The 27496-nt window shown below is 42.4% G+C and overlaps 1 protein-coding gene and 1 long non-coding RNA gene across 5 annotated transcripts in view; both read left to right on the top strand.

Moving 5' to 3' along the window:
* The window catches only part of LOC5568377 (cubilin), a 245578-nt gene extending 218344 nt beyond the window's left edge, over positions 1 to 27234 (top strand). For all 4 annotated transcript variants that reach the window (XM_021838243.1, XM_021838241.1, XM_021838242.1 and 1 more), the window contains exons 8-9: positions 3227 to 3633; positions 26049 to 27234. In XM_021838243.1, coding sequence (XP_021693935.1) covers positions 3227 to 3633; positions 26049 to 26176 — 535 coding nt within the window. In that variant the 3' untranslated portion in view covers positions 26177 to 27234. The remainder of the gene's footprint in view (positions 1 to 3226; positions 3634 to 26048) is intronic.
* On the top strand, positions 1904 to 2868 carry LOC110674203. The gene is made up of 5 exons (XR_002498734.1): positions 1904 to 2257; positions 2324 to 2380; positions 2444 to 2510; positions 2569 to 2638; positions 2813 to 2868. It is a non-coding gene; the product is annotated as an uncharacterized LOC110674203 (long non-coding RNA).
* Positions 27235 to 27496: the final 262 nt, after the last annotated feature.

Raw genomic sequence — 27496 nt, 5'->3', positions numbered from 1 at the left:
CGCTTAAGTTTACTTCGATACCACGACTGGAACTCGAAGCAGCCGTAATTGGTGCTCGGTTATCGCATTCCGTTCAAGAGGCTCTGGCTTTCAGTATCCATCGAAAATGGTACTGGTCTGATTCTAGAGACGTCCTTTGCTGGATTAACTCGGACCACCGGCGCTACAGCCAATATGTTGGTCACAGAATCAGCGAAATTCTCGAAACATCGGAGGCGCACGAATGGCGGTGGGTCCCGGGCAAACAAAATCCAGCCGATGACGCTACAAAGTGGAATAGCCCACCAGAATTGTCCTCTCAGAACAGGTGGTTCAACGGTGCCGACTTTCTATGGCGCCCTGAAGAGGATTGGCCAAAAAACCTCAGCCGTAAAGATTCCACCGACATCGAACTACGCCCATCACTCCTAGTACACCACGCTGCTCCGGAACCAGTTTTCCATGTAAACGACTTCTCAACTTGGGAGAGACTTCGTTCAGTTGTCGCTTACGTTCACCGATTCACCAACAACTGTCGTTGCAAAAGCCGTGGATCGCCGATAGCCACAGGTCCACTTGAGGCGAAGCAGCTTCTCACCGCCGAACATTTCCTGATCCGACTGTGTCAATGGGAATCCTATCCCGACGAGATGGCGGCGCTGCAAAATCCACCCCAACGTTCCGAAACCATAATAACCATACCGAAATCCAGCTCTCTGTACCAACTGACACCTTGGTTGGACGTTAACGGAATCATGCGCATGCGAACCCGTATTGCTGCATGTCACTACGCCACCGATGACGCCAAGAACCCAATCATTCTTTCACAAAAACATCATACCACCTACTTGATCGTAGCGCACTACCACCGCAAATATCATCACCATAACCACGAGACGGTGATCAACGAAATTCGACAGAAATTTCGCATCCCTCGCTTGCGTGTTTGCTATCAGCAAGTGCGAAAGAACTGCCAGCAATGCAAGAACCAGTGCGCAGCTCCAAATCCACCAATCATGGCTGACCTTCCACCCGCTCGCCTGGCAGTCTTTTCACGACCCTTTACGCATGTTGGTGTTGATTTTTTCGGACCAATCGAAGTCGTCGTAGGAAGAAGAGTAGAGAAACGCTGGTGTATGCTGGCAACATGCCTGACCGTCCGAGCAATCCACATAGAAATCGCCCATTCCCTAAGCACGAGCTCGTGCCTTATGGCACTTCGAAACTTCATAGCCCGTCGCGGCATCCCACAAAAGGTGTACAGCGACCGTGGCACAAATTTTGTGGGCGCTAATCGCGAACTTCTACAGATTAATCAAACAATCAATCACGACGATTTTTTGAAAGAACTTGGGAATTTAAAAATCGAATGGGTCTTCAACCCTCCTCTTGCCCCACACATGGGCGGTAGCTGGGAGAGGTTAATACGCACCGTAAAAAACAACCTGGCCATGGTGTGTTCTTCAAAAAGATTGACCGACGAAGTTCTCAGAAATCTACTGGCAGAGGTCGAGAACGTTGTAAACTCTCGGCCTCTCACCCATGTGCCGATAGATGAAGACTCGGCCCCAGCACTGACACCGAACCATTTTTTGCTTGGTTCATCCAGTGGATCGAAGCCTCTCTCCAATCTCGTCGATAGTAACGCCGTTCTCAGACAGAACTGGTTGACATCGCAAATTCTGGCCAACCAATATTGGAAACGCTGGCTGACCGACTATCTGTCAGAAATAACCCGGAGAACCAAGTGGTTTCAACGAACCAAACCGATTGAAGTCGGAGATGTGGTAGTTATCGCAGATCCAAAGATGCCGCGCAACTGTTGGCCGAAGGGAAAGGTCATCGGCACCAGAGTCAGCTCAGATGGACAAGTTCGTTCCGCAACGGTGAAGACATCGAGCGGCGTCTATGATCGCCCAGTAACGAAGTTAGCTGTTTTGGACGTTCGGTGCGACAGAGAGTAAGCCAATCATGGTTGGCATACCTGGGGGGAGTGTTAGCCGCTGCGCGTCCAGCGCACCATCCATCCTTGAAACACCACTGGTGACGGTGAGTAATGAGTAATCATCAACGATTCATCTCATGGCGAACAATGTGGTGAGTAATCCGTGCGAACGTTGATAGGTAGCAGAAAGAACAAAAACAAACGAGATAAGGATAATTGAATCTGAATTAAGATAGCATATCATTCGAGTTCTACAATTAAACTGCTGTTTTACCCTTTCAATTAAAACTAATTTCTAGAAGAACTAGTGTTAAATAGTACATCGCTGAATTGGTAAGCTTACTAAAATGTGCATTTAACGATACGAGTAAACTTATATCTGATATTGCTTTTAAACAGGATACCCATAACGATCGGACAAATTAGAAGAGTAGCTAGTAATTAAGGCCACGATAGGTAAGAAAGAAAATCTCCACCTATAGTAATTTAGTGAAAGTTACGTTACACAATGTATTACAGTGACAGCTAGCGCATATAGATCCCGAGAGAGTGAGGTACGAATTCATTCAAAGTACTATCTCAGAAGGTAAGAAATCAGGCCAATCAAGTCTAGTAACATATAATTATTGAACCTAATTCTCCAGTAGGATCGTTTCGTACATCCAATACGCTCAATTAATTGCCGAACTTGAAAGTGAAACGAAGGGACTAAACGTAAGTTGTAGCCATGTATCATATGCATAAGAAGATATCTAAAACCTAAAAGCATGTATCAGGGGTTCCTAATACTGTACATGCGGAGCATGAGATAAATTTACTTAAACTTTAAGAATTCATTACAAAAATTATTGATAGCTTTCTGCAAATGTCTGAATTTATATCTTGCAGGAAATTATATTCTCCCAATACCAAACCGCCCGAGTTTTATTTGCCTTCGGTCGGAGAATAACATTTCGGAAATCATTCCCGTTGAAATCGAGTTTCAACAGAATGTATTCAAAGAACGATGTTTACACAGCGAGAGCACATTTTACTTTGAAGGAAATAAGATGGCGGTTCTTGCGTTACACTTTGTTGCTGCAGCATTGGGGTTGCCACCGCTGCTGCGAGTGTAGAGATGTGCACGCGAGTCGTACACATAATAGGGGTGGCACGAAAGTTGTCTCTCCAATATAGGTGTATGTACTAATGTCAATCCGTTTTCTTCTTATAAATTAAATGTTTTTTAAGAAATTTTTGTTGTTAGCTTATCCATCTGGTTTAAAAAACATGAGCATTTTTTGTTTGATTTCCAATCCCCAGTTGCGACGAGGACTCCGCCAGCGACTACGTGGAGTTTTCCAACTTTAACACCCGGGACCGCAAGTACCCCTTCTACTGTGGTACACGGCGTGATCTGATTGCCCGCTCGGATGGGCGTTTCTTCCGCGTCACCATGGTTTCGAACGATCGCTTGGATGGAACAGGGTTCCGGGCGCTGTACGCCTTCGAGAGCACCCTGAACATGATCGGCCCGGGAAGTGGAGTGATCGGCAGCGGAGGCATTTATGGCGTGGGCGTTGTCGGAGCAGCCGGGGTTCCCTTCATTCCGGGCCATTACCAAGCGGCGACGTCATCGACGACGGAACGGAACGTGGCGGCGTCGGTGGCGAAGGTCACCAGCGGGAAGCGGGGCGCCGGGATGCTCGCCGTCAGCTGTGCTCGTGGAGGTGAGTTGGTGGTTCACGGGGAATAGAACCCTTTAAATCCCAAATGTTTATTTTCGATGTAAATATTATTCTTAGCTATCTAAAATTGATGTAAGCAAGTTTTGCGTACCGAACTACAAAACAAAATACATACAATCACAAAAAGTACCCCGTCTAAAACCGGGATTGGTTATTAGAGGGTTAATTGGTAACCATTAATTTTGTACAGGTCTATAAATTTGTTGTTTTATCGGAAAAAATAAATAAGGAAAACTCCGTGCACCACCGCAAAGGTGATAAATAAATAAAGCAGAGCGCATTCTCGAGTGTGAATTTTTGCACAGTGGGTGCTCGCTCGCAGCAACCAGAGAAAGCGGATAAAAGCCACGCCGGCAGAGTCTCTGGAAGTCACAGCTAAGGGTATGCGATATTTAGAAACATCGTGGTTTCGACACAAAATCCTACAGAATCCAATCAGAAGAAATTGAAGTTTTCCACTTTCGTTTCATTTTAGGAAATCAAAAATACTTCGTTGATATTTTGCGGTAACAAACAAAATATTTTAGAATTTCACGGAATAGCGATATGAATTTCTTATAAAATAGAAATAAATATCTATTAAGTAAAAAGTTCTATTTTAAAATAGTTTTTGGAAAAATCGAACAGTTACCGTAGTCTTAGTCTACTACAAACGCTGTCATGCATTTTGTTTTTTGGTTCAGGAACAAAATAAAACAAAATAAAATTGGTTTTCAGTGTTTGCTAGGAACTTGGTAACCACGTATACCTTTTATACTTCTCAGGAACAATTTATCTAGGGATTCCTAGGAAGCTCTAAGAATCGAAAATTCACAAAATAAGAATGGTAAAATCCTGTATGATAAATTCGTACCTTGCCACCAAAACGCCTCTTGAATGCTCCTCAATATTACTATGTAAGCGGTCTCGTACGACGATAACGCAACGTTCGGTTGACGTTTTACGTTTCAGGAAATGGCATCATCTTGCAGCAAGAACACTTAGCCTGTCGTGGATTCCCTGGTGTCGACGTCTCATCCCCAATCTGCATCTGTTTAGACAGCTATTTCTGAATTTCAATTCTTTCGGTAGCACAGACGATTAGGAGCGGTTACTCATAGATATCGGAAGATTCGTTTAACCGCACCCCAGTGCTTTCGCCCAGGACTGCTGCTGCACTGGCCTGCTACATTTACCACGTAGCTGAAGTCGGGTGTCGAATCCTAAGAAAGGTACTTCTGATGGCTTCCATGTAGGGTATATCCTTCATGTCATCTTCTTCTTGCTTCGTTTTCGGAGACATCGATTTATCTATCCTCGATCGATAGCAATTTGCCATTTGGAACTTCTCCAGCATCGCTTCTATATAATTTCCCTGATCGAGATACAACTCACCTTGCACTCGATCCTTTCTTATCTGCAGGCCCAAACAGTACTTCGCCTCGCCTATGTCCTTCATTCGGCATCGTCCGAACAGGAACTTCAAGGTCATCTTCAGCTTCTTGTTGTTGCTGAATACAATAAAATCGTCCACGTACATGCTCAAGAAAAGCATTTATCGCCTTTAACCCTGAAGTAAAGGAAAGTATCCACTTTCGACCTTCCAAACCGAACACTCGAAGGGCCGCTTCCAGCTGCAGGTTCCATACCCGGATTGCTTCAACCCGTACATGGGTTTCTTCAGTCCTGATCTTCGGGTTCATGGTGTATTCCTTGGACTGCTCCTTGTAAATCTCCTCTTTGCCCAGTGTGTCTTGTAAGAAGTCAGGTACGGCGTCCATCTGGCCGATCTCCAAACCATGCTCGGCCGCCATCACTATCATTGAATCGCTGAATACCTCACGACTGAAGCGTAAACGTCCTCAAAGCGGGCCTTGTACCGCTCGATCTGCCTTTTTAATTTTTAATATCGTTAAATCAGCCAATAATATGCCAAAAAGTTGAAACGCATTCAATATTACGATGATTTTAGAAGGAGAGCACAATTTTAAAGGCATCCTGCAAGCCCCCAAGCAAGCTATCAGTTATTTTATTGCGACGCTTGTGCGATTATGGATCACAAACATGAAACACAACTTCGATTCAATTTACCCGAAAATGGGTAAACACATCAGCATGTTGACTACGCTAGAAATCGTCCCTTCTAGCGTTGGGCCATGGTTGCGTGGGCCTGGTTGCCGGTGTAGCAGAGATGAATTCTACAGTTGCATGGAGTTGCACCAGGTCCGTCGCACTTGGGCTCAGATTGGGTACCACTTCCAGTACTGCATTTGGTCCCTCGGTAGTGCAATTTGTCTTTGGTTGCACGCTGTAGTTGGATACAGCAAGGGTCGTGCGAATGTGTAACAGTGAAACAGTGCCCCTCCAATACTCCACCTCAATGTGGAACTGCTTCACTGCCGTTATACGCATAATTGTCCCATGTTCCAAAATATGCAATCGAAAAAACGCATTTAAAGATTTTAACACATTTAGGCCTCGTATTGACCAGGTGTGTGGAAAATTAACTTAAAATCTTCACAATAGTATAAAGAATAGCGTGTTTATTAGAGTCAAGAGTTTGTACTATGGGAATAAAGTAAATTTAGCTACGAAATTAAAAGTGGGACTGTTATGCCTAGAAATACGGGGTTTTTGGTTAATTTCTACGCATAACAGTCCCACTGATAGTAGTAACCAATTATGTGCTAAGCATACTGCTGTAGATGACCGTTCTTACGTTTAGATTGTACCAAATGTAGAGGACGTATATTCTCAAGACTATGTTATGGCACCTAATGAAGGCTCAAGTGACGTGTGCCAAACGGAGCCACGTGTGGGGAAGTGAAGATATACGATTTTATAGTTTAGGATGGAAAGCAAAGTTTTCTGTATATGTGATAATGAGAAAATCTATGAGTTATTGAAAGAAAGAGTGCATGAGTAAGTTAGAGATTTTGTAAGATGTAATAAATTCCTATATTGACTCTTCCAGCTGCAGGCTTGACAGAAACTCGTCTGCGAATTCAAGGTATATAACTCAAAATTCACGACACAAATCTTCACGCTATTTGACACTTCTTTGGACTTTGTTTGCAAAATCATGATATTTGATACATCTCAAATTAGGTTTTAGAACCACCAATATATTCGCCACTTGCACCAAAAAGCCAATTAAGCGGAATAACCCAGTATGTGGCCAGGTCATCCAAAATCTATTGAACTATTCTTCATTTGACTTGACTTTGACTTCTTCTTGACTTCATCAAGTTTAATATGTCTCAAGATAGGTCTCAGGACCGCCAATACAATGGTCACTTCCTCTTGGGAACAGGGTATCCAAAACAACCTGGCATGTTATCAAGTCATCCAATAACCTTTGGATTACCCTTCTTTAGCCTTGATTTGAGAATTTTTGATGTTTGATGTAGCCAGTTAGGTTTCAGAACGGACAGTTTGAAAGCCATTTCCCCCAGGGAACCGGGAATTCAGAACAATCCGACATGTGGTCAAGTCATTTAAATACATTGTGGGTCAAATTTAGACTTGATTTGCAAATTCATGAAAATTGATGTCGCAAGACAAGTTTCAGATTCGCTAATATAATGGCCACTTCTACCAGTGAACCGGTATTCGCCCAGCATGTGGCCATGTCATCCCAGCATGTGGCAAAGTCATCCAAAATGGTTGAAATATTATCTTTAGACTTGGTTTGCTAAATCATGAAGTTGATTTGTCTCAAGCCATGGACTCGAAATTAAAGTGGTTACTGATTCTTCAAGTGAGATTATTTCAGTACTCCCCGTGATGAATCCAAAATTACGGCGAATTTCTAATTGTTGACCGCGGTTCCAAAAACTAGAAGAATTTTGTGATTGACTCTGAAAATTCAACCGAAATTCGTTGAAAAACGGATGTGAAATAATTGAAAATTGATATTGAAAATTTCAATCAAATTTGACGTCAGGCTCGCATGAATGATGAATGCATCCCGATAATACAGACACTGGTTGCGTTCCACATGGGATGTAAAGCCAACTTGAGAAGATGTTCAAAACGATTTTCCCAAACACCAGCTAATTCAAAACTGACAACTGAAGATTTTGTTCAAGATCAGCGCAGCGAATTGTATAGTGTGACAGTTATGCGTAGAAATACAGTAGTGGGACAGTTATGCGTGGAAATTCAACAATGGGACTTGGCTTGCTTTTCATTGAGTTTCCGAACAAAGTTAATTTTTGGTAGGTGTTTTCGAAAACTATACGTAAAAATAAACTGTTTGATGACAAAAAGTCAAAATTCACAAATAGTAACATGGGACAATTATGCGTATAACGGCAGTTCACTAGTTGCTTACCAATCCCAGCAGCTCACAACACTTTGTTTTGGTTTTTAGTGGAACCAACGGCTTTGAGGCGGAGGTCTGCCAGCATGTCCTCGGTCGGGCAGTATTGTAGTTTTATCTCCTTCGTAAACCACAGTTCGTAAACGAACCGCTGCTTTGTGTCGCCACAACGCCGAAGTAGAGAAGCGCTCCTACTAGGCTCCGGTGTTTTGTCATATCGTCCAAGGGTTGGCTTGTATCCTCGGTTTTCAGGTAGCCAACGTCCATTAGGGATCTAGCTGGCTTCGCATCCATCATACCGAACTTCTTGATCAGGATGTCGATGTCAGGTTCTCAAACGTAGCTTGTATCGATCACCTCTTTTAGGCCAAGGAAATGACGCACTTAACTCAAGCTTGTCATCTGGAACTCCTTCTGTAAATTCTGGAAAAGCTTCGCAATCTCAGCCTCTTCCGACGATCCAATGAGCAGCTCATCAACCAACAGGTAAACCGTAGTCACTGGCGAAGGCCGTACATTAGCCTGGGACACGGTTATATGACAAATTTAGATTCTCGCTCCAGTCCACTTTTTGGAATGCATTTAGGTCACATAACAACTGTGCAAAATTTCAACTCGATCGGAGAAACTATATTTTAGCGCCAGCCGTTCAAAGTTTGTATGGGATTTACTATGGGAAAACTTACTTTTGCAAAGAAAAATCGACAGAGGTCGCCCATTGTCCTCTATAAAAATTCTGAACACAGACCTCGATAAGTATTTCGTGCAGGTGGCAACGGCACGAGTTCACAGGTACCGCATTTCTTATGCGACTCCATTTCGTCATTCATTGCCCGATGCCATTGCGGGCACTCGACGGCTTCTTAGAAAATTGATAGCTCTTCCATGGCGCAAGCAGCAATTCCAATGTCGTGGTCCAATACGTAATCATCAAAACGTCACGAAGCCTTTCCGCGCGTTTCCCGATGGGATCTTCGAACGTCCGCTGCAGGCTCGACCTCTTGATTTGCAGACTCGAAAGAATCATTAATACCTGATGTTTCACTCGCCGGAAGCTCTTCATCCTCCTGCTTAAAGGCATCAGCTTTATCTCGCTGTCCACTTCCGGCTGCTTACAAAATCCAACACAGCTATCGGAATCTCGACGGAAGATGTACCGTTTCCGAGCTCAAAAAACTTTTCCTCTCTGCTTATCGTGATTAACTCCGTCTTCGGATCGAGAAAAATATAGCTCTTGTGCTCGATCGAATATCCGACGAACACTAGCTTCGTTGCCTTTCCGTTCATCTTAATACGCTTGACATCGGGAACATGCACGTAGACATGCGAACCGAAAACCCGCAGGTGACTTAAGGCCGGTTTGCGGCCCCTCCAAAGCTCATGCGGAGTCTAAGGAACAGATCGGGAGGACAGACGGTTCTGCAGGTACGTCGCTGTCAACACCGTTACGCCCCAATAACGCTTGTCGAGTCCGGCGTCCAGCAACGTTCGTGGTCCAGCGAACATAATCCTTCAAGTTCTGTGCAGCTTCGATCTTATTTCGCAGCAGATACGTAACGGTAAATCTGCTATAGTCGTTCACGATATGCATCACGTACCGATTACCGCTCGGCATCGTTTGCTTCATCGTACCACACAAGTCTGTGTGCACGCACTCACATACCTACTAATTTTAAATTGCAATCATTCACATTTACACCGCTCGCCAGTTGCTCTTTGTTGATTTGCTCGATGGCCGCCCAACCGACGATGCCACTGGTGTTGGCCAATGGCAGCTCACCAGATGCGGATGACCTTCGCTGACCTTCAACGAAGATTCGCCGCAGTAGTAAAAAGTTCACCAACTATCACCTATAACAACAACGTTGCCAGCAGCATCGACCACTCGGCAGATCGTATCGTCGAAACACACCGTCGATTGCTTTTGTGCCAGCATGCAAATGGAAATCAGGCAAGTACCTAGATAGCCCAGGCACGTACTCTACATTCGCCATACTAATACGCACCGTTTTGCTGTTGGCATCAACGATGATCAGCCGCTGGATTTGCACCTTCTTGCCATCGGCTACTGTAATCCAACCGCCAGGAAATTCCCGCAGCTCCTCAAAAAACGACTTGTCGCCGGTCATGTCACTTGCCCCACTGTCGATTACCCTGTGGGCGGCTTTGGTCCCTTCGTTCTTCAGTTCACTTTTAGAACTAATTTCTTCTCCCGACTTGGAGGCAAGCAGCTTCTTACAATTCCGGCGAAGATGGCCGGGCTTCTTGCAGTGCTGGCAGTGACACGTATAGTACATTTGTCGCATCGCTGTTACATTCACATGCAGGAGGTTTCAAAACATTCATTTGTGACATTCGGGTTGCTACTAATACATTCTACTGCAGCCATGAATGTATCACCTGACACGGACAAGAGTAGCGTGCCATTCTTTCCAGCCTACCATAATCGTTTTGCTGTCGTGCTTGACGTGCAAAATGAATGTAAAAACAATCACGACGCAACTTTAATCGTAGTAAGCTCTCTTCACGCGTTTGTTTCTGATCCAAGCTAAGGGTACCTGGGGTAAAATGTACTACCAGGGTAAAACGACTTCTCGGGGTTTCAATGAATATTCTAGAAAAAAACTAGACACTTTCAATGGAGTTTGTTTCGTAAAATTATATGTTAAGGATCCCAACTATCAGGCCTTGACGAAAAATCGCCCCCAATTACTTCGCAAATATCCTAAAACAACACCGTGGGTCGTTTTGCCTCAAGGGTGCATATAAAAATTTGAAATTTCCCATAAAAAAGCAGTAATGTGGGGGAGGGAGGGGATTCTACCCCGGCTCCATCCCATTACCCCGAATGCCATTACCCCGAACGTCACTACCCCGAATGGGTCAATACCCCGAAAGTCATTACCCCGAACAGTATGAGATACAGTGCATTATATTAATTTGGGCAAAAATGTGTCTCTAATGAAAACTGGTAATTAATGGCGCGTAAAATTCCTCGGTAAAATGTTTATCATATATTTTCCCTTCTTTTATATGTCAGTTATTCTTTCGAAATATCTTGATGGCACCTATCTTCTTCTCATTCTTTCTGAGACAGTGCCTGTTTATCACCTCAGTGGACACTTTCGCAGTTCAAATTTCAATACGCCAAAAATTGCCATTTTTGACACCTATCCACCACCTCGTACCATTTTATATATGAAAATTCTACATATTGTGTATGGGCTGTAACATTTTGAGAACAATTACCCACAACTTTTTCTGTCACCTTCAGCGTTACGAAGTTTGTGAATTGGTTTTTCATAAAATAAGCCACTCATTGACTGAGAGCTTTCTTTGTCAATTTACCATTTTTGTACATGTCTAGAGACTTCAAGGAAATGTTCAATGCGGCTCCATCCCATTACCCCGAACGCCACTATCCCGAACGCCAGTACCCCGAATGGGTCACTACCCCGAAAGCCATTACCCCGAATAATGGGTCATTACCCCGAACGCCACTACCCCGAATGAGCCATTACCCCGAATAGTATGAGATACAATGTAGTTCCTTGTTTTGCGGACAAAACATGTTGACCATACTGCTATAAAAGATTGATCATTCGTGTATGCGTCTCTAATGTAAACTTAATGGTGCGTAAAATTTGTTGGAGACAATTCATCATCATCATCATATATTTTCCCTTCTTTCATATGCCAGCTATTCCTTCGAAATATTCTGATGGCAACTGTCTTCTTCTTTTTTTCTGCTACATAACCTGCTCCTTAGCTTAGCTTACCCAATTCAAGGGTCCATTCAAAAAATTCATAACACCAAAAATAGCCATTTTCGACAACCAGCTGTAATATTTTGACAACCACCCCTTGGTCGTTATGAAATTTGTGAATGGGCTTTTAATAAAATATACCTCTTATTTACTGTCAATTTATAATTCTTGTACATGTGCCTCTGTGCCCAGGGATGTCAAGGAAATTGTCAATGCAATCAATGTCCTCCGTCTCCAAAGGAATTCTAACCCATAACATTTAATCTTGCTGAACAGCTGTGTGCTCACCGGTATTTGAAGTCCTTGCTGGTGTTCATATTTCAATTATGTTTTTAAACAAAGATTTCCCTGTATTATGAATACAGGTTGTAGCATAGAATCACGTTGTGATTATTCTCATCATAGCTGCAAGCATTTTGCCAGAAATTTACCTTTTCTTTCTTAAAAAGCTGTTCTTTCAAGTTTTAGTTGGATAAGCCAGTCATAGATATTTTAATATGGAACAGCTAAGTTTATTAAAAGCGGGATACCCTTAAGGCATTCATTGAAATTAGTGCTTAAATTTAATACAAGAATCAGGTTGGTCTTCAAGTGGGTTCCATAGAACAACACTTGCAGCGATAAAATCAGTATGATCTTTCATTGCCACAAAATCTTTGGGAAGATTCTGATGCTAGTAGACCGACATCTAAAAAAATATTAGTGAAGGAAGTGGGTAGCAGCGTCCGAAAGAATACTTTACTACATCCTTTTTTTATTTGCATATTATAGCTACCCAAGTAACATTGGTAGCAGAATAACAGCTTATTCAGCTAAAATTTTGTTCAAACAGCCCCTTTTCAGCTGAATAAACTGTTTTCAGCTTCCAATGTTACCTGGGTATCCTTTTCATAATAATTTAACCCTTCTTTTTGAAATACGCTGTTTTTTAGAGCATTGCAGTGTGGCTGTGTGAATCTCACCAAAATTAGAGGACAAATCCAAACGAAACTTAGTATGTAATTTTTTTTTGCCGAAGCTAGCTCATTTTCTATCTAATAATATTTGAATAATACATTGTTGAGTTAAAATCATTTAATACTTATAAGGAATTCCCCCACTCTCTAACTAGAATAAGTCTCAAATTGTTATGCATTCGGGGTAATGGCGTTCGGGGTAGTGACCCATTCGAGGTAGTGGCGTTTGGGGTAATGGAATTCGGGGTAGTGGCGTTCGGGGTAGTGGCGTTCGGGGTAGTGTCATAGAGTCGTTCAATGCATAAGATCCGTCACCGGAGGAATTCGAACCCATAACCCAAATAAATATGGTCTTGCTGAACAGCTGCGTGGTCACCGGTATTTGGACGTCTTGGTGGTGTTTATATTTCAATTTAGTTTTTCAACAAATATTTTCCATTCTTATGAATATAGGTTGTGCCACAGCATCACATTGTTACAGTGATCATCAACGTCATAGCTGCAAAAATTTCACCAGAAATTTGCCCTTCTCTCTTAAATAGACTGTTCTTTCAAGTTTTTCTTGGATAAGCTAGTCATCAATATTTCTACATAGAACAACTTTTTTTAAAGGAATATATCCTGAAGGCATTCACTAAAGTGAATCCTACTATAATTCTAATCAGAAATTTTCCCTTTCATTTATCGTCTTGTATTAAAACAGACAGGCTTATGTATTTGATCACAATTAAAGCGGGTTCCATAGAACAAGACTTGCAGCGACTATCTCATTACCATCGCTTACAAAACAAAACCTTTAAAAAGACTTTACTACATCCTAATTTTGTGCATATTATAGCTGCCCTTTTCATAGTGAATTCACCCTTCTTTTTGAAATAGGCTGTTCTTCAGAGCGTTGCAATGTGGCTGTGCGAATCTTACCAAAATTATAGGACAAAACCAAACAAAACTTAGTGTGTAAAAATTATTTGCTGAAAAAATAGCTGCTTTTTTATCTTGTAATATTTGAAAAACACATTGTTGTGCCAAACTCGTTAAATACTTATAAGGAATTCCCCCACTCTCTAACTAGAATAAGTCTCAAATTGTTATGCATTCGGGGTAGTGACCAATTCGAGGTAGTGGCGTTCGGGGTAATTACCTATTCGGGGTAATGGCGTTCGGAGTAGTGGCGTTCGGGGTAGTGTTATAGAGTCTCTACCCCATTACCCCCATCCCGAATTCCATCACCCCGAATACTATTTACCCGAATTTACAATTATCTTGACATGATATCAATGATGACATTTCCATTTGTCATTCGGGGTTATGGGTCGTTCGGGGATATGGAATTCGGTGTAGTGACATTCTAGTTAATGGCATTCGGGGTAATGGGATAGAATCGAGGGAGGGGGTTAATAATTGGCAAATTTTGCGTTACGTAATATTTGAATCATCCCTTATGACGTTATCTTGCAGTATTCTGAACAGCATGCCTTTTTACTGCTGTACTGTTGGAATTGTAGAGGGCATTCATTGAAAACAACAAAAAACAAGCACAAATAGAGCACTAGGGTTGGTTTTTCGAGGTTTGCTTTACTCTCTTTATTCGTAGATTTCTGCTTCGTGTCGTTCTCGCACAAGGTGTTTGTCCATAAACTACGTGGTCATCTAAGGGGGTGGAACGGGGGTGTCCGGCCATTTGGCCGAATGCCGTTTGGCCGAATTACGAAGAAAAAAATATAATATATGAACAGACAAGAAGTGCACCTATGGGAAATTTGTTGTCTCCGTTTTTGAGCGAGTTGTTTATGGCCAATTTGTGAGCATTTTGAAAAAGAAAGATTTGTTACCACAGCGTTGGTGGAGATTTGTAGATGATGTGTTTAGCATTATTAAAAAGGATCACCTGCCCAAAATTTTAGAAGCAATCAACAGTATCCACAAAGATATAAAATTTACTCATGAACAGGAGAAGGATAATAAACTACCTTTATTGGATTTGCTAATTAATAGGGAATCGTTCCACTTTAAATTTGAACTTTTTACCGAAAGCCAACTTATACTATGCGAGTTATTCCGAGTACTTCCAATCACACTTCTTCTGCTTCTACTTGGCATTAACGTACTCGCTGGGACAGAGCATGCTACTCAGCTTAGTGATCTTATGAGCACTTCCACAATTATTAACTGAGAGCATTCTTTGCCAAAATGGCCATTTTCGCATTCGTATCTCGTGTGGCAGGTACGATGATACTCTATGCCCAGGGAAGTCAAGGAAATCTCCATTACGAAATGATCCTGGACCGACCGGGAATCGAACCCAGACACCTTCAACATGGCTTTGCTTTGCAGCCGCGGACTCTAACCACTCGGCTAAGGAAGGACCCCAACCACACTTATCAACATACAATGGCGGCTTTTCATCATATAATACATAGAATGCAAACCCTTCCTTTAAGTGAAATAAGAAAGAGCTGGATTATATCTTTTATAGTGGTAAGCTCCATCGATGTTAATACGCCAATCGCGTAGTATCCTCGATTTTACTATGGTAAAATCGAGGATGATACGCGATTGGCGTCGTAACTTCGATGAAGCTTACCACCATTAGACGGCTAGGCTTAACGGATATAGGAATAGTACAATACAAGCAGTAATAGATATGTAAGAGTAGCGGTGAATTTTGATAGCAAGATTACAAAGCCTTTGGCTAAGAAATTTCGAAAATATGCAGTAGATTTGGTTTTCAGCAGTTGTCAACTACAAACTTGAATATGATCGATCAACAAAGGATAAAATTAATAAACTGAATAGAGCAGGAGTATATAAAATTTCATGCCCCCCTTGTAATAAGATCTATATAGGACAAACAAAACAATCTCTAGGAATTAGATTCAAAGAACATATTACTGAGGTTAAAAAAGCTGGCAAGGATTTAGAAAAGAGATTAGCGTATGACTTTAAATTAAAAGTGGCCGAACATGTTTTCCAGGATGAACATCGAATGACAACCGATAACTATTAATAAAATTTTCATTTCCAAGAACACAATCTTGTTGACTTTTATATGTGAACATAACAATGTTTCCAATGCTTAGCTTGCTTTGGTCAAGCTATAAAAAATATAGTTTGTTCTAGAAATGTAATGTCAAATGATTGTTAATTTTAAAAGTGTAAAAATCTGGATATTCTGCAAAACAATATCCAAATTTCGCTTCGTCTAAAATAAAAAACCGAAATTTTCATGTTTCGTTCTTACTAGTGTTCGGAATTTTGTTTATATTTTCATTTCATATCGACATGGAAAAAAATGCATATCGCATACCCCTACTGACAGCAGGAGGAGGTCATCCTCATCCCACTGCACCGCCAGTAGCACATAAAATTCACACTCGATGTCGTCAACCGCGCCCCACTTGGTGCTGGTGGAGAGTGTGAGAGTGCATGCCCTGCTGCTCGAAATTGAAACAAATTCAGCCCGCGAATGCGATTACAAGCGTCGCATAAATTTTAATGGGTTGACATAAAACACGGCAGAAGCGACCAACGCCGCGGCGTCGAGGAAAAGGAAGTGTGCCATGCCAAAGAAAGCGGCGCAAGCAAACACGACATCAGGCGAAAATTCGATTTCGAACTCGTCGCTGGCTATGCATAGAACATGGTGTGGCAGCTGTTTGCCTAACGGAAGGCGCAGCAAGCAAGCAGTTCGAAGAGAAAACTGTGAAGGAGGAGAACGCATGGTAGCGCCGATGACAGACAACCTATTTGCGATAATGTGCGGAAGAAAAAACAGCCAGCATCGAAATGAGTCTGGGACGTTCGATGCACGAGAGTAACAACAAATCTCCTGGGGCACTTCCGATTCGGATTACCAGCCAGGAGCAATTCTCGCCACAATTTTCCGCAATTCCCATAACCTGTCACGTGCGCTTATTCCATTAAAATTGTACTTTTCGATTCGGTGGTGAACGGCAGTGGTTCTCGAACTGTTGATTCTTGCTACGGAAGGTGTTTATTTAGTAAAAAATGGTGATATTCAATTAGAAACTCTTCAACAGCAGTTTAATGCGATCTGTAGAAAGCTTCTCGGAAGCTGGATTGATGCATTCTGAATCTTCAGGAAGCTCATTCTGAAATACATGGGAAATCTTTGGGCATTTTTTAAACATCATGCAACGTTATCTAGGAGTGTGTGGTAAACTTCTTTCTGGCGTTACGTCTTAATTGGGACAGAGCTTGCTTCTTAGCTAAGTGTTCTTTTAAGCATTTCCCCAGTTATTAACTGAGAGCTTTCTCTGCTATTTGACCTTTTTGCATTCATATATCGTCAACCGGTGAGGTTCAAACCCACGACCCTCAGCTTGATCTTGCTGAATAGCTACGCATTTGTTGGTACGGCCATCTAGGCCCCAGTTTTCTGGAAGAATCTAAGGTTTAATAAATAAACAAATTGAAAAGAAGCTTTAATAGCAGCTGTTTAATATTCTCTTACAGAGTCGAATGGGGCATCTCAGAGAGCCGAAGGAGGTGCAGGGTTGTGAATATGGGGTCATGACGGACTTTGGTTTCAGGTTGGCCGATTGCTCTTCAGAATCGTTACGCGTTCTGTGGCGTAGTTGGTTAACGCGCCCAGTCTAGCGTACGTCTGGGAGTCGTGGGATCGAAGCCCATTACAACCGTCAACCGAACAAGATGTTCTTATTGCGAACTCCCCAACAGACACGAACAGCGCGCTAGGTTGTTCATCAGCTGTAAGATTATCGAAGGTTGGGCCGAATATCAAGAGCATACGGTGGGTAGCCGATGGTTTGGTCGATGGTTTGAAAATAAACCACAGCGGCAACCATGGCGTCAGCAAAGTAAGGTAGTCGATATTATATTGTCTTCATAGACAACAAATCCCGGCGCATGTGGGTGTATTTCCTCAAATCCAAATCCGAGGCGAAAGTCCTAAAGGTGTTCAAGGAGTTCCACGTAATGGTCGAGCGACAATCTGGCATGGATATCGAGCCGCTACGCTGCGACAACGGGAAGGAGTACGTGAACCGTGATTCCGAAGGGTACCTTAAACAGCACGGCATACGTCACCAGAGAATGAACGACTAAACTCCCGAGCAGAACAGCAGGCGGAGCGAGCGAACAGTATGCTGTTGCTGATCGATGCTGCTATTCGAAGCAGGACTTTCGAAGGCTTTCTGGGTGGAAGCTCGAAGTTTCAACAGCCGTATCCAGGTTTTTACGAGCGGTAATGGCTGCCGCAAACAGACTCGCTTTCTGTTAGGGATCAGTCCCTATGACGTTTGGCTTGTGTCCGTTCAATACACGGAGAAAACAAAAAACCCATATTTGAGTATTTTTTAACGTACTTTTGAGTTATTTTTCTCTACCTATTCCATTCGCTCCTTCTATTGTTGTCAGAGAGCGAAGAGCAAACCAACCCAAAAACCGAACCTTTGTGCGTTACCTCAAATTTGAGTAAGTGCAATAGTACTGAAGTACTGAGTAATTTGTCCTGCCGGTTGAGTAAAAACAACTTAGTCAGTAGGTATGTTTTTCGCATAGCCGCAAATGAAAACAACTTCTACCCCATCAACTCAAAATTAGATTAACGCATGTGTAGTAGATATGAGTAAGTGTAGATAAAAATGAATGTTTTTCAGTGTATATCTTTCTGCAGTGTTTGTTCTTAGAGTGCTTCGCTTTCGAACCAAATTTTAATGAGCGATGATGATTGCAATGATCATCAGTGGGAAAAGCTATGAATGTGTGCGTATCGGTGAATGCACTATTCACTTCTACTCTGATCCACTCCATCAGAATGCAAAATGATACACAATGTCACGGTAGACACAACAAGGTAGGCTATTCCCATGTGTAAACAACGATTTTCCATCAAAACATGTGTCGTCATTCCTATCCTCAAGCACGAGGCCTTGAGGATAGTAAAGGAGAGCAGGCCTTGCTTTCTTTTGCACTCGTTCGAGTTTGCGATAGGAATGACGTCACTGCCAAGTGTCATTTTTCGGAGTATAATACCTTGCTTCTTTTTACCGTGACACAATGCGTGTGAGTGATGCGTGTTGTGATTCGCAAGATGGTATCCTGTATGTGTTGGTGCATTTGAAGAGCGACACGAGGCTTAACTTAGCGAAGTATTGAAATGCAGAATCATTCTGTTAGCTATTCTAGGATCGGATGGATGCGTGTTGCGCGTCGTCAGACTGAGTTTTGGCTGGTGGCTCCCGTGGTTACGATAGCATGAACCCCCGGAATTGAGTGGAATGCACTCACTTTTGAGTATTTCATTTTCTCCGTGTATGAAACAACCCAAGCCAAACATCAAATCAACTGATCCCTACCAGAAAGTGATCGTGTTTGGAGCAGCCATTAGCGCTTTTAAATGATGGATATTTGATGGGTCGATCTCCAACCCGTGCCCACGATGTCACACCCGAGGAGGCATGGACCGGTAAGAAACGTAACCTGTCCCACCTTAGATTTTCCGGAACCAAAATCATGGCGTTCGTTTCGAAGCAAAAGCGGAAAAAGTGGGAACTGCAATCCAGTGAATGTATTCTGGCTGGTTTCGACGAAGATACCAAGGGGTACAGGTTGTACGATCCGAAATCAAGAATCATCATCAAGTCAACCAAAATGAAGCGAAGCAGGAAGAGCCACGACGTCGCATGCTGGTACTACTGGACATAGAAGAAGTAGTTTCGCTATTCTCCGAAGCAGCTCCGCTATAACTGCATCTCGACGAGCTGGAGGAAGACATCGAAGGTGACGATGAGTTTTCACCGATTGTGAGATAACCAATGCAATTAGCAACAGTGAAAACGACTCATCCACAGATTCAATGATTGCAGTGACTTCCGTGCTCCCACCGCGACAATCTTCAAATCCACCTCTGTCACAGGTGTTGAAGCGCAGCGGTCGGGAATAGAGATTACCAAGCAAGTATGATGATGTTATACTGTTGAGCAGATCCAGCGAGATGACGGAATCCGTAGCACAAGCCGAAGGTAGGAGGAGCGACGATGATCCGGTGACGCACCAAGAAGCATTGTCCAAAGACGACTTCGAACGCCGTGGACGTTGACGGGGCTACCGGAAAGTCTTTTCGCCATCCAGTGCAAGTGGATCTACAAGACGAAGAACGACGCATGTGGCAATGTGAACCACTACAAAGCACGGTTGGTGATCAGGGAATACTCGCAGCGAAAGGCCTCAGTTGTTCGTCACAGTTCACTGCGGTACCTGTTTGCCTTGGCGATCAAGTACAATCTCCAAGTATTCGTTCAGCGCCATCTAGAGGAGGAGATTTGCATGGAGCATCCGCCTTGTTTCGTCTACGGTCTCAAGAAAGCAAGTCGGATCTGGAACACCAACCCGGACGCCGCGCTGGAGAAGCTGGGATTAATCCAATCGAAGTTTGATCCATGTCTGTACTAATGGATCAGAGAAGGGAGATCCTGTTCGTCGCAATCTACGTGGACGACGTTTTGATTTGCTGCGCTGAAGAATTACCTGAAGGCTAAGCTGAGCAGTACATTCCGGATGAAGGATAAGAAACCTGCGATGAGCTGCTTGATCATCCGTTTCACCCGTACGGAACGTTCAGTGTCGTTGAACCAGAGAGCATACATCGATTCCATTTTGCGTCGATATAGTATGCAAGATGCGAAGCCCGTCACAACTCCGACGAACGTAGCCGAAAAGCTGTCCAAGGAGATGTCACCCAAGACTGCGGAGGAGGCTGAGTGGATGGAGAATGTTCCGTACCAAGAAGCCGTTCTATGCTTGATGTACCTGACACAATGTATGCGTCCGAATATCCTCTTCGCCGTGAATCTTCTTAGTCGTTTCATCAACTGTCCTAGACCGAAGCACTGGGATGACAGTGAACAATTGGCTACGTATTCCTGCTGAGAGGAGGAGCAGTATCTTGGATCTTGTGGAGTTTAGATAATCACCGGAAAGGAATCACCCTCCACGCAATGCTTATACAACTTACCCAGGCAAGTGTCGGTTCGCAAGTGAGGCAGCATGAATGCATCTTGTGAGTAAGTGACAGTAGTGAGATCATTTAGAGATACCAACAAGCTTACTGTGATCAGTTCTATGGCCACTCTCCGAAACAGTGGGTTCTATAGCTCACATTCTCCCTCTGCTCCAAAGAAATTGTAGTTAAAAAAATATGAATGGACATAGTTTCAAAACATGTTTTAAAATTAAAGAACATTGCAAAACATAAGTCATTCATTTGTTTTGATCATCTTCATTGCCTTTCAAAACTGTTTCAAAACTGTTCATATTATATATAGTATCTCATCGACCTAAACGACATAAGACACACAAAATCTCGGATAGTTAGACTCCGTGTTCATTTTGAAAAAGCTCTTCTTATTCATTATTATACTTACATATTTTGAGAACACTGTATTATTCTATTAAATATGGATATTATTGGTCTAAAAGTTTTTTTTGGGCATAAACTGTGCTGTTATTTTTGTTTTTTTTTAAAGCGTCGTTTAAGATAGGAACTGTCATATGATTGATGATGAAACTTTTCATAAAAAGTTATTTACCTCAATTAATCGTGCTATTTCAGTCATACAGATATTTTATATCAAGTCTCACTCGTTACGAGGTCCAACAAATTGAACAATTTTTATACTCTCATCTTTTTCGGTTTGGTTTTTCTGAAAAATGTCAATCCATTGCGAGAAATATTTGAAGGTCAGTTCTCCATGCCACTTAAATTTTGCGCTAGAGAGGAATTTATCCACATCTTTGTGAGTTTCTTCTTCTTTCTGGCGTTACGTCCCCACTGGGACAGAGCCTGCTTCTCAGATTAGTGTTCTTATGAGCACTTCCACAGTTATTAACTGAGAGCTTTCTTTGCCGATTGACCATTTTTGCATGTGTATATCGTGTGGCAGGTACGAAGATACTCTATGCCCTGGGAATCGAGAAAATTTCCTTCACGAAAAGATCCTCGACCAGTGGGATTCTAACCCACGACCCTCAGCATGGTCTTGCTGAATAGCTGCGCGTTTACCGCTACGGCTATCTGGGCCCCAACTTCTTTGTGAGTTTATTATCGCCTATTTCAGGGTTTCTATGAGTCATGACTCCTTTTTATGTTAGAAACAACTACCACCAATGAGTGCTGCTTATCCAGCATACTCAAATTATTAATTAAATTTTAATCATTTGTCGGCATATTCCAACTTTTCTTCAATGTACATTTCCATGACGTACCTAACGACAAAACAACACGTATTTGACAATTTGTTCAAAGAAAAAAATAACAATTATCATGCTTTCATGCCGTCATATAACTTGTTTGGTTTCTTCCCCTTACGGCAAAAAATACGCTCTGTACTTTCAATCTGAAATTTGCACAATGCAAAACAATTGAATCGCCGAAAGTCTCATCTGACACGGCAAATGACAGGCTCTAAGAATCTGTTTTTCACGACGGACAATGCGGAGTCTTTTACCCTAGAACAAACAGTGCGCTCTAGGATTTCGAATTGACATTTGTACAAAACAAAACAACAAGTTTGTCAAAATTCTCAATTCTATCAGACATCATATACTGCCGGGGCTCGTCTTCCCCCACGGCAACGGTCTAAAATTTTCACCAAGCAAAATAACAAGATCATCGCAATTTCGGCTCTCGATAGTGGACATTGCCGGGATTCGTTTTCCCTCACGGTAAATGAAACGCTATAATCGTCCGACCTGACATTTGCACCAAGCAAAACAACAAGATCGTCAACAAATTGGTTTTCGACAGCGGAAATTACCGGGGCTCGTCTGTCCTCACGGCAAACAACACGCTATAATCGTCCGATCGACATTTGCCCTAAGCAAAACAACAAGATCGACTAATTGTCGCTTCTCGGCAGCGGACATTGCCAGGGCTCGTCTTCCCCCTCGGCAAACAACACGCTGTAAGCGACCGATCTGACATTTGCAGCAAGCAAAACAACAAGATCGTCAAAATTTCGGTTCTCAACAGCGGACATTACCGGGCTCGTCTTTCCCCAGGGTAAACAACACGCTATATCGTTCGATCTGACATTTGCGCTAAGCAAAACAACAACATCGACGAATTGTCGAGTAGCGACATTGCCGCAGCGGACATTGCCGAGGCTCATATTCTCCCTCGGCAAACAACACGCTGTAAGTGGTCGCACACCAATGCTCCTTCTAGAGTTTTCTTTTCTGCATTCACTTTTTTTTTCACGAGCGTAAAACGATTCTGAATAGGGGCCACCACACTGCAGCCTGCACTTTTGATTTTCACTTTTCCACTTTAGCAACACTGCAGGGTGATTCCTCCCATTGATAGAATATCAAATAAAAAACCAGGCATCTTTCTACACATTAGTAGAAAACTGGTAGGATCGCCAATGTGGAGTTTAGATAATCACCGGAAAGGAATCACCCTCCACACAATGCTTATACAACTTACCCAGGCAAGTGTCGGTTCGCAAGTGAGGCAGCATGAATGCATCTTGTGAGTAAGTGACAGTAGTGAGATCATTTAGAGATACCAACAAGCTTACTGTGATCAGTTCTATGGCCGCTCTCTGACGCAGTGGGTTTTATAGCTCACAGATCTGTAAGCGTCAGACTACCGTATCATTCTCTACGTGTGCGGCGGAGTATATGGCCTATTCTTCTGTGTTGACGAGAACTCATTTCACAGTGTGGTGAACAGGATCCGATCGAGTTTCGCTGCGACAAACGAAGCACAATTCGTATTGCGCGGAACGGCGGATACACACCCCCGGACAAAATATATCGATATCCGGCACCATTACAACCGTGATGCGTTTGACCGGAAAATAATCAAACCCAAATACACTCCCGTGCATAAGTTTGGGTTCACCCCTTTAAAAACATGCAAAAGTGTTCAGTCCGTATCTCTGTGATTACACGTCCAATTGAAACTCTCTAAGCCGCATTCGAAAGGCAAAGAGATATTCTTACTTCGTATGTATTTTTTCCAAAACCATTCTTTGAACTTTTTATACTGAATTTTTACTTCAAGTTTTGACGTTTTTAAAAAAACACACTGAAAAATCGTTTCCAATTTCCTCAGCATTGTATCGACCAAAATTTTAAATCAAAATGTCATTAGAATCGTAATCTTATATTCTTTGAAGAGACGCCACGAAATTTTGGCGGAAAAATCTGGAAAGTATTCAAAATCAATGAAACAATCAGTCAAGTCATCGTGCAAAAGTTTGGGTTCACCCCTCAGTAAGGTGTAACGAGAATGTAAAACAAATTCTGTGAAATGTTTTGAATAAGATTTTGGCAAAACTTAGAAACCGACTTTGGGATAAATTTGTTGGTCAAAATATTTTAACTTATTTTGGTGAAAACCTGAACCAATATATGACAGATCTGCTGAATAAATTATTTATGAATTTGCTGCAGTAATTCACGGCTATAGAAGGAATCCTAATCATGGCTTCTGAAAGAACACCATCAAAACTCCTTCGAAAGATAAACTTTAGAAGAACTATAAAAAAATTCAAAGAGTTTGTCTGAAACTCATCCAGGACGTCCAGGTGCAAATACTAGTTTTTCTAGAAATCATTACAGAAATTTTTGATTAACTTTTGACACTGTTCTTTTTTACACGACGTTGGTCCATGAAAAAAACACCTTTTTAAAATTAATACTTGAACTTTGTTTGACGATAATCATTTATCAATAGCGATAACATAAGTGGCTACTCCCTATCGCCAAATCCACCTGTTCATGAATTACAGCAACAAGTATGCTATTTCAATCGTTTACTGTTTGCTTCATTATCTAAGTTTCCTGAGTTTCTTTTTTTGTTTTGAAATTTGAATTCCGTCAGGAATGTTTAAAATTATCCGTAATTAATTCACGATTGTGTCTACAATCAAATTTTTTTTTTCGAATTATTCCACAGTTTTGTTTAGTAATGCTTCAATGAGACGGGGTTGGTGGTCTGATGGCAATCGCTTCTGCTTCATAACCAGAAGGTCATGGGTTCGATCCCAGGCCCGTCCCTTTCCTGGTACTTTGTTGTATATCTCTCAGTTGCTTCTATCTTCCATTATAAATCTATCACACTCAAACTATTCGTTCATAGCAAACGCTAGAACCAGAGACGGACAAGAAACCGTTTCCCTAACGCTTCCATTCTTCCACGCACATGCTTTTCCTTACGCCTGATACATAGGCAGTCTGCTAACCACAAAAGCAAACCTCTTTGCCATGCCTTTCCCTAATCCATACATTCCCGCATGAACTGGCTTAGATGCAGTGGTATATATGGTCTACGTGGGAGCCAGTATAATGCATCATCAATTCCTCCCCCTTCCCCACATTGGTCTGCATTCTGACGTGGCAGGCACCATTGTCGCCTAAAAAATAGAAGATCACCAGCACTTATACACTGAGGATGCCTGTTAGTCCCAAGCAGTCATTCGGTTGATTCCTTGTGTAAGTGCAGCTGATCTGGCGATACTGGAGTAGCATCCACGGGCGGCCAATCAAGCTCAAGCTCAAGCTCAAGTTTTGTTTAGTAATGCTTCAAGTATTTCATTTACTTTGTATAGGAATTATGCTAAAAATTCTATCATTGTGCTAAAAATTCTATCACAATTTTGTTTTTTGGAGCTCTTGTATGTGATGTTTTTTTTTCTTTTTATCGAAATCTGAAACATAAAATAGTAACCTATATCAAGCTAATATTCGTCTCGTAGAAAAATGATAAGTGAAAGCTCCAATTTACCATCTACCTCACCTGAAGAAGACTCGGATTAGAGTCGAAACGTCGGGAAAAATCTAAAACAGTCGTTTTGATTACCCAAGACTGCAGCGCCGAAACTAGTAGCTCCATGAAAACCAACTATCACTATGATTCGCAAACTCGATATAGAGATACGGAATATCGAGTAAGGGAGAGTTGACTGTAATAGTCTAACACAGAGCAGCAAAGAGAGGGGGGGGGGGTCATGGCAAGTGTGATAACCCTTATCACATTTTCATAAGATTTACAGAAAACGCTAGACAAGATGGGGCGAGAGCCGATGAAAAAGGATTAATTCAGCATGGCATAATTGAGACTCGGGTACTTGCGAATTGAGCACCACTGTCTCCTTCCCCATCAACGAAACAAACTTTACCAAAATTGCGCCATAAGCCTTTTCCCCAGTGGTCGTTTGTCACAATATATTTTTTCCAAGCTACCTCATTTCCACCTGCTGCACAAACTCGTCCGTGATTTGTGATACCTTTTTATTTACGCTGAGAATCCATTCACCGCAAATCTGCCAAGCACATTGAACGTGTATCCAAATAACAAATTCACTTATTTATTCATAGCATTCCACTCCGACGCCTCGCTGCTTCTGACAGGAACAGTGCTGCTGATGCTGTTGCTTCTGTTGCCGTCACTGCTGGCCGCTAATCCACCACCGTCATCAGCGCCATCACCGATCCAAGTAGCCTGACGACGACTGCTACGATGAACGACCGAAAATACAGCATCCAGGCAACCGACCGGTGAGTGTGTTTACTACGATGACAGTCGTGGTTCCTCTGCCTCTATGCTCTCGGGGAGACGCCACACCGGTTGTATAAATGCGGGCGTCATCCGTCGCGTAGCGTCGTCTATTCGCGTGGAAGCCAAATTTTCAAGTGCGATCCATCCCTTCCTCACCCCCAACGAACCAAACTACAGTCACAGACAAACAGATGTAAAACTTGGATTTTTTTTTGAAAATCCGTCGCTTAATTCACACCATCACTATTAACATCACAATATGTGCACCGAGGCCTGCAGGAGGCGCTAGTGAAAAACGTCAAACACGACAGAAAACAATTTGCGCGCCTCTGGTTGTGAAGTGTGAAATACATAACATTTGTAATGAGCGGTATAAGGTTAGTCAATGGAAATTTCGTCCCTATTAAGTCTGTTTGTCTGTGCTACAGCCATCAGTCAAGCTGCTTAGGGAGCTGTAAGAGTAAATAATTAAAGTGTCAGTTTGACGGAAGGAAGAAGGAGAGAGAGTGTCGAGGTTTGGTAAGCCCTTTTAAGTCTGAGGTATTTCCGTACAAGGAGAACTTTTTTTTCGAGGAACATTCATTAGATTCACGAACCGCAAGAACACACAAAGTATTCCCTCGGTGACGGTAAAATTATAATTGTACACATACACGTGCACAACCGCGGCAAAGGAGGCGGCGGCGGCGCTGGTGAAAACGTCGACAGGAGAAAATCCAATTTTGTCCCTTTGATCATGACCTACTTGATTGTGACGGGGATGAGAAAATACATACATGTGTACATGTTAGTTCACATATCCGTACACCGAACACTGGCAACTTAATGTGAGTAACCAAACTAAAGAGAAAAGCACACGAATGCTCTAGAATGCGAAATCAAATAATTGAAACTGCAAAGTACGAACGAACGGCGGGAAACTGGCTGCCTGAAGCAACAACACGCTGAGATAGCAGAAGCAGAATAAAACTTTTTCATATGTTTTCGTTTTTTCGTATAAAAAAATGCTATTTTCTTTAACTTAGATAAAGTCCGAAATCCCTGTCGTTCTCTGCGTACTACACTTCTGGAAGTAAGCATACGGGCATGTCTGTTTATGGCCATTTGGTTACGGCATTTTTTCTAGTATGAGGAAAAACTATCCAAAATATTTGCAATCTACAACAGATGACACGTAAGCTTCGTCCTATGGCGGAGAGGCCTGTTTTACCCACAAATAAAGAAGGTTTTTGACATCCCTGAGGTAACTCAGACAAGTCAGATGTGA

This window comes from Aedes aegypti, chromosome 1 (genome assembly GCF_002204515.2).
Source record: "Aedes aegypti strain LVP_AGWG chromosome 1, AaegL5.0 Primary Assembly, whole genome shotgun sequence".
Taxonomy (NCBI): domain Eukaryota; kingdom Metazoa; phylum Arthropoda; class Insecta; order Diptera; family Culicidae; genus Aedes; species Aedes aegypti.
The sequence above is the reverse complement of the archived record's forward strand: the minus strand, read 5'-3'. Positions and strand labels throughout refer to the sequence as shown.